Genomic DNA, 7,873 nt, shown 5'->3' on the forward strand with positions numbered 1-7,873 from the left:
TCATTGAAAAACAGAATGTAACCACATTGTAATGCTTATATTGCCTGAAAGATTTTGCCGAGGTATATAAGCTGTAAGGGAACGTATAGAGACAGAGATAGAGGGAGTTAAAAGGGCAAGGAGGAAGACATCAAGAATGAGAGAATTAGGAGGGGAAACATCTCGAGAGACAGAAGGGGCATTTCTGGATAGAGATTTTTAAAAAAGAGAATATAGAAAACGAAGAATACAGAAGAATGAAGACAGAAACCATCCAGAGAGAGCGTATGAGCATTTTTTTCCTTTACCTACTCAGATAGAAAAGCCTTACTATATGCCAACTCTGCGGATTCCCTTTGGGCCCTGTGTTGCTGGAGGCTGGTCCCCCAGACAACGGTAAACAATAAATGCACATCTGTGCAGAAATATAAATCACCACGTACATCTTTGTCCAAAATAATTTATTTTAAAATGCATGTATTTGTGTGGGAAAACCTTTTGTCTACAGTGTTCCATAAACAGTCAGTGTGCAGTTGGGGCTAGGCGACAGACACACGGACACACATCTCCAAAGGTCAGACATACACCAGAACTCCTCCCTCCATCAAGGCCACGAACAAGTGTCTGCTGAACTGACCAGAGTGGAAGGATTTTCACACACACCCCGTTTTCTGGGCTGTTTTCAATATTCCGGCTACACGCAGGAGGCACCTTACTCCCTGACCCCACAGTTCTCATCTCCAGAAAAATCAGACAAACCACAGACCACGTCCTGGTCTGCAGTGTTCCCTCACCTCTGGGATGCAAAGACACAGCCTGGTATTTTCTGTGAAGGCACTGAATGCAGGACCAGTAAAACACGCGGTACCTTCTGCCGTCTCCATCAGACACACGCGAGGATGACCCAGCAGCCCGGAGGAGGGAGAAACACGGGTTTGGTTTGTGTATTTACCAATTTATTTAGTTGGACAAGGTTTAAAGCCAGACTGGCCTAGAATGCTCAATCCTCTAACTTCAGCCTTTTGAATGCTGGGATTACAGGCATGAGCCACTGCAGCTGGTTGGGAGATGATGAAGTCTGAGTATTGGCTATTAGAATTACACTAATCGTTTATTATAAATTAAAACATTTTTTAAAAAATAATGTCAGTGCGTAGCAACCAGTCTGCAGAAATCTTGACCGTGTGGCAGTCGGCTCTGAGGAGCCAGCACAAGTTGAACCCAGCAAGCCACTGACTATAAATTAAATATCTAGAAAAAGAGCAAGGTCACTGGACCAGGCTTGGAGACCAGAAGGGTGTGGCTTACATTGCCAGTGAGGCCAGCTACCCAGTGTTCAGGAGCCAACTCTGTCTTTTTTATGTCCTTATGCGACCTCTGACCCCAACTACTTGCTGAACTCCAGCTGACTGACCCCTTACAATGCCACCAAAGGAGGTGTCCTGCGTAACACAGAGAGCAGAAGCCCCTAGGACTCACGGAAGATCCTCCTGAGGATGATGGGGTAAGTTAATAAATCCCGAAGGGCACAACTCTGCCCATTCTACAGGTGAAGAAATTGAGGCTTGGGGAGTCAATAGCACCCAACGTAGAAGTAATAACCACCAACACCAGTGAATCCTTCCAAGCCCTTCTTTCTTTCTTCTTTCAAAGTCCCCCACCCTACCCTGGCACTTGTCACGTGTTGGAGACTAGCTCTTACATTCCAGGCTGCTAGACTCTCAAATCTAGGTACACTCCCTACTAACAAAGCTCTGACCCAGGGCCACGTGACAGGATCCTCATTGAGTGTTTATGTCCCTGGTCTGAGAGTTAGGAGTGGCCTAGTCCAGGCTTCTGTGGGACACACGGGGAAAACTGAGACCAGGGTTAAAAGCAACAGCCTCTTCCCAGCCAGAGTCCCAGTGTCTGATAAATATCCTGGACAGGAGGAAGGGAGCGACCAAAACAGGGTCCTGATCACTAAGATCCTGGCAAGTGGACAAGGAAGGCAGAGACTTGCAGCCTCTGCTGGCTCAGGGCTCTTTAGGGGGGGACACTTCCGTCCTGGGTCATCTGAGAAGCCCTTGGTGAAGAAACCACAGAGAACGTTACTACAAACAATGCAGACATGCCAACTCCACGGGAACCCTGACGTTTGCAGCTAGACCTTCTGCAAGGTCTAGAGTTCTCGGAATCTCACACCCAAAATGAAGAGTTGGGGGTTCATCTCTCACCCCAGCAAGAGGCATCCTCTAGGGCAAGGGTCACTATGGAAGGAAACTTGGATCAGGAGTTCCAGGCCCCAGCAGGCTAAGAGCTGGAACTGCAGAAACCAATGTACCAGCACCTTCCAAGCAGACGGGGCCCTCAGGAGGCTGAGGAGACCTCCAGGCGGTGGTACTGGATACCGCTGGGGTTCTGCCTGTGGCCAAAGCGCAGAGGGAACCTGCCAAGAAAACACCATATGATCAGAGAGCCACAGGCCTGGGACCTTCCCCCGGCAGGAAGCAATGGACCTCGCTGCCCCCACCCTCTTCCTCCCCTTCCTGATTCCTTCCTAAGGAGTCTACCCCTGTTCTCCAGTCTCCTGTGCCCTTTCTAAACTCAAAGCCAGACCCTTCCATGTCCCTGTGAGGACGTGTGAGGCTTGTACCACTCTCCAAACACCAGAACAGCCATCACGCCAGCCAGGGCCTCTGTTCTTCCCTCCTCCCGAACATACTCCCTCTCCACCCAGCTCTGAAGCACTGGCCTTCTCCCCACTCAGGTAACAGCTCCCTCACTGGCTGCCCTAGAACTCCATGTCACTGATAACCAGGGTGCGGCTGCCACTGTTCCAGGCACCAGAATAAAACCACTGAATGCGCAGAACCCCACCTGCCTCACCACAACCAGGGTCACCATGTACCTGGGGAATTCTCAGTACACCTTCATGCAATGGTTCAAACATCAACACCCTAGCTAAAGGAACTGCACCACGCCCACCTCGCCCATCGCGGCGGTCTGTTCTGGGAGGTCAGCCGACCCCTTCATCCTATTCCACACCCCACCTGTTCCTTTCAGCTACAGGCTGGCTCTATATTACAGTGACTTAAAAAAAGCCTTCAGGAGCCGGGCGGTGGTGGCGCACACCTTTAATCCCAGCACTCGGGAGGCAGAGGCAGGCGGATCTCTGTGAGTTCGAGGCCAGCCTGGTCTACAAGAGCTAGTGCCAGGACAGGCTCCAAAGCTACAGAGAAACCCTGTCTCGAAAAAAAAAAAAAAGCCTTTAGGTCACCCCAGAAATAGAACAGGCAGCCAGGAACCCCAACTGCAAGAAAGGTGAGGTTATTTTCTCGTTGCCGTAGCACCCCGTTGCTTGTCCCCAGTCATCTCTGCCAGGGTGCTAAGATTCTGAAATCCTGTTTGTGGCCCCCATACTGGAAGTGATCTAACTCCATCTGGCTGACCTGACCCTCCCTCCCTCCTCCAGTCCCACGGTGTGTGGGAGGGGGATCTCTCATTCCTTGCCGAGGTCGGACAGGCCCCCACCTCAGGGTCTTTGCACTAGCTACTGCCCCCACCTAGGAATGCCCCCTCCCCCATCTTTCCATGGCTGCCTCCTTCCTCACCCACTGAAGTCACATCTACTCAGAAAGGTCCTTGCTCTAACGGAGCCAGGATTTTCTCTCTGTCCCTCTCCGCGCTCATCTGGCCTCCCAGCAAGATACGCGGCTTCATTTTCCTTCTCATTAAATTCCACCAGGTTAGGCCACTCTCCTTCAGCGGTCTATTGCCTCATTTTCTGCCCCTTCCAAACTCGAACAGCAGTTCGTTGGGGACAGTACCTCGCCATGTTTGACCTCTGCCGCATTCGCAAAGGCCTCCGTCCCTGCCGGGGACATAGCTGCAAGGACTTAATATAAACGCCAAAGTCCATGACTCTAAGATTTGGTGGTTTTCAAGATTCCAATACTCTGTGGTTTTGTAATTAATTTCCAATTCCCTGTAAGAGCCTGGCATGGTGGCCAGAAACTGGCAAGGATGAGGTCGGCTTGAGCTCCGCAGCAAGCCCCAGGCTAGCGTGGACTACATGGCAGGACCCTATCTCGAAAGCAAAACATAGCTCAGGGGTTGAATGCTTGGTTACACATGCAAAGCTCGGGTTTGATCCCTTCACCCCCCCCCCCACACACATCCAGGGGCTGAGCCTTGAGGTCAGTACAAAAGCCGCTGTCAGATGGTGCATAGTAACTGAAGGAAAATGGCTTGGGGACAGTGGCAGCAAGGCAAGAGGAGATAGAAGCATCTGGCCAAAGGAAGAGGAAGGAGCCTGAGGTCCTGGAGGGTCCCACTTCTGAGGCACCGTCCTAGCCCCCAGCCCCATCAGCCACGTACCTGTTCATCTGAAACTGCTGCTCTATCTCAGCCAGTGACTGTCCTTTTGTCTCAGGAACAAGCAAGTAGATGAAGGCCAGCCCAAGGACAGCAGTCAGCCCATAGATCAGGAAGGTCCAGGCCAAGCCAATGGCACCTTGGGACACAATGTCGGGAGTGTGGGCCAGGAGCAGAGCATCCTGCTCTTGATGCCCATCCCGCACAACAGGTCCTAGGATGTAAACCCAATTGTTCACCTATGCAAGGGCCAGGAATGCCCAGTTTGCAGAACGGCCGACAAGTCACTGGCTGTCCCTGAGGCTGAGGCCAACACAGTAAGGGCAACTTGTACGGAGGGGAAAGTCCCTTAGTCCGAACATCTGGGTGGAGATGTAGCCAGCTGCAGGGACCAGCCGTGACAAAGGTGACTCCAGGGCTTCTGCTCCAGAAGGCCACAAAAGGGCATTCTGCAAACTGACCTAGAGTTGACTGAACCTGAGCCAGGAGAACAGGAAGACAGGGGCCACTGCTCCAATCCAGAATGGAGGGCTCTGCCCAGGGCTAAGGACAGCATTGGAGATGACCCCAGGGGTCTCTAACGTCAGCCCATGACAGGGAGAGGGGGCTTGACCGAAGGGACTCTGTAGAGGGGGAAGTGAGGTTCTGTGTGGGCGCCTTTCTCTGCAAGCCGACATCACCCTCCCACCAGCTTCCCTGAGCAGTGGGAACTGCCCCCTGGGTTGTCTGTAGGACCAGGCTCTATCCTCTGACTCCTGGCTGGACTTAGGAATGACATTTTCTCATCTGTTCAATGAGGGTGAGAATATGGCAGGACTCACCATGAGTCCCTCCTCTCTCTCCTCCCTCCCCCCTTTGTCTTATTCATCCATCCGCACAGAAATGTCTGGAGGCAGGGACAGCCGGGAGAAAGAAGGCTGGGAGACCATCAGGAGAACGGCTCCTCCAAAGTGTTCCACAGTCTCAGAGCTAGACATGGAAACACTTGACCATGGGGAGCAGAAAATAACCCGCTCCTAAAAACTGCCCAGAGTGAAGGAGCCCTGGGCATCAGAATGGCACCGGCCATTGACCCTGGGAGGGGCAAGTGATCTTGGTGGGTTAATGAGGGCTAGGTCCAGGACTTGGGGTGCACTAGAGGCCTGCTGGCAGCCACCTTCGTACCACGAGGCAGGAATGTTTGTGAACAAAGACCCTGGGTAACCGGGCGGTGAGGCACAGGCACTCAGGAGGCAGAGGCAGGAGGATCTCAGGAGTTTGAGGGCAGCCTGGTCTAAAAGAGCTAGTTCCAGGGCAGGCAACAAAGCAACACAGAGAATCCCTGTCTCAAAACAAAAATAAACAAACAAACAAAAAACCCTGGGTGATCCGCAGAGTTAAAGAGTGAAGGACAGTCCCTGAAGTAGGGAAGCTCACGACTGGCTGTGTGAAGCCACCCACCCCACTCATTTAGGTGGTTTGAGACGAAATATTCCCTTTGGGTTCACAGGCTGGGCTGCATCAGAGTACTCACCAATGAGGTCGAGGAAGGAAAGGCTGATAAAGAGATTGGCCGCCCAGTTGAAGCTGCTGCAGAAGGCGAAGGCTCTCCCTCGAATCTCCACTGGGTAAATCTCACTGAGGACCAGCCAGGTCACTGGGGCGAGAGCAAGAGAGTTTCTGGGCACTCGTGGACTGGACAGGCTAGCTCCTGTCCTCATTAGCTGAGCCCTGTGTCACATTCTCCATCCCAGATTCTCCCAGCCGCACATCCCCACACCCCTGCAAGAATCCCAAGGGCCGCACTCTCAGGTTTCTGGGACACAAGACATTCAGTGCCAACAGAAGAAGGGTCCTAGGCAAACTGGTATGTCTGGTTTTTATCTGGTTCCTCTCAGATAAAGCTCTTCTGATGTAGCCACTCAGGCATAGATCCAAGACTGAAAGAGACCTGAAGTTTAAAATTTGGTGATGGGGGCGGGAAGCTTAGGTTTCAGCCCTGGAGGAGCCCTTTGATATAAACAAGGAACCCCAAAGTCTCAGTCATCCCCTGCTAATGCTCATGTATCCCTAGACGGATAAGGCCCACTAAATGGGACAGAAGCCTCTGGATTTACCTCCTACCTGGTCCAAATCCAAAGGAGAAGGCACTCACGTAGACCATCATGCAGATTAGTGCAGACCAACATAGCAGGGTGTGCTTCAAGATGGGATCTGGGGGAACTGGGGAGGCGGCATTCAGAGCTGGTCCCAGGGACACTGTGGTGACTGGATGGGGCTTGGTTCTCTCAGCGATTGGCAGGATTGGTTGTCTTTGGTCCTCACTGGTGTGTAACACTGGTGATGGAGATGAACCCTTAAGCAGACCGGAGCTTTGAGGCAGGTCCATCTGCTGACTGGCGTTGGATATGGCCAGGCAACTGGGGCCTGAGTCCAGAGACACAGCAAAGCTGACCAGGCCTATGCCACTGACAGATAAGGCCATAAGAGCACATCCAGAAAGTAGAAGGGCTCTACGGCCCGCACGGTCCACCAGCCCCGTGGCAGTCAGGGTGGCAGCCACCTTCACAGTACCAAGCCCCACAGAAGCCAGCACAGCTGAGGAGCCTCCATGGAAGCCTACAGAGCGGAAGATGGTGGAGGCATAATACAGCACATTGGGCTGGCCTGTTAGCTGCTGGAATAGCACCAGTCCCAGTCCCACTACGGTCCGGCTCCGCATGCCGTCCCGGGTCTTGAAGAGGTCCAGAAAGGTGTATCGTGGCTTCCTCAGGCCTGGTTTGCTGGTCTCCCCTCCCTGGAGGGGGATGAGGTCTTGGTGGACCGCTGTGCCCTGTGCTCCAGCAGGAAGGAAAAGGAGGGCGAGCGACTGCAGGAGGGCAGGTGCAGCCGCCCAGCCAAACATGTGCCTCCAGCCCCAAGGGATGCCAGCCAGGACATAGTTGAGGGCATAAGAGAACAGAATGCCCACAGTAATGCCCACCTCATAGAGAGACACCAGAACACCCCGCTGTCGCGGTCCCACCAGCTCTGAGACATAGATACAGCAAGCCATGGAAGACAGAGAGATGGCAAAGCCAACGGACGAGCGGCCCAGGAGTAGCCAGGAGAGGGAGCCGGCCAGACCCAGAATCAGACTGCCAGCCAGCAGCACCACGTTGCTCCCCAGGATGGTCCGTTTCCGGCCATAGCAGTCAATGAGGAAGCCTCCGAACAGGGAAGCCAGGAGAGCACCCAAGAGCAGACTGCCCACCAGGAGCTCCTGTTCCAGGCAACTCAGCCCGAAGTCCAGCTGCAGTGGTAGCAGGGCACCCGATATGACAGCCAGTTCATAGCCAAAGGTCAGGCCACCCAGCAGAGACACAGAGGCACAGAGCAGGAGGACAGGTGGGCGATGGCCTGGAAAACAAAAGTGACAGGGTAGGGCTCAGACTGACTCTCACCTGAGGGTCTGTGTGTCCCACCCTCCCTTCTGTCTATCAACCCTCCATCTATGCAGCTGTCTACTGTCCAACCACCTGTCTTTCCTCCCTCCCTCCCTCCCTCCTTCCTTTCTTTC

General features: G+C 53.3%; 1 protein-coding gene across 1 annotated transcript in view; it reads right to left on the reverse strand.

The window, feature by feature from the left end:
• Positions 1–425: 425 nt before the first annotated feature.
• Slc2a10 (solute carrier family 2 member 10) overlaps positions 426–7,873 on the reverse strand; it is a 12,535-nt gene continuing 5,087 nt past the window's right edge. The window contains exons 2-5 of the mRNA XM_005362878.3: positions 6,439–7,713; positions 5,849–5,971; positions 4,339–4,474; positions 426–2,407 (exon numbers count right to left, since the gene is read on the reverse strand). Coding sequence (XP_005362935.1) covers positions 2,329–2,407; positions 4,339–4,474; positions 5,849–5,971; positions 6,439–7,713 — 1,613 coding nt within the window. The 3' untranslated portion in view covers positions 426–2,328. The remainder of the gene's footprint in view (positions 2,408–4,338; positions 4,475–5,848; positions 5,972–6,438; positions 7,714–7,873) is intronic.

This window comes from Microtus ochrogaster, linkage group LG8 (assembly GCF_000317375.1).
Source record: "Microtus ochrogaster isolate Prairie Vole_2 linkage group LG8, MicOch1.0, whole genome shotgun sequence".
Taxonomy (NCBI): Eukaryota; Metazoa; Chordata; class Mammalia; order Rodentia; family Cricetidae; genus Microtus; species Microtus ochrogaster.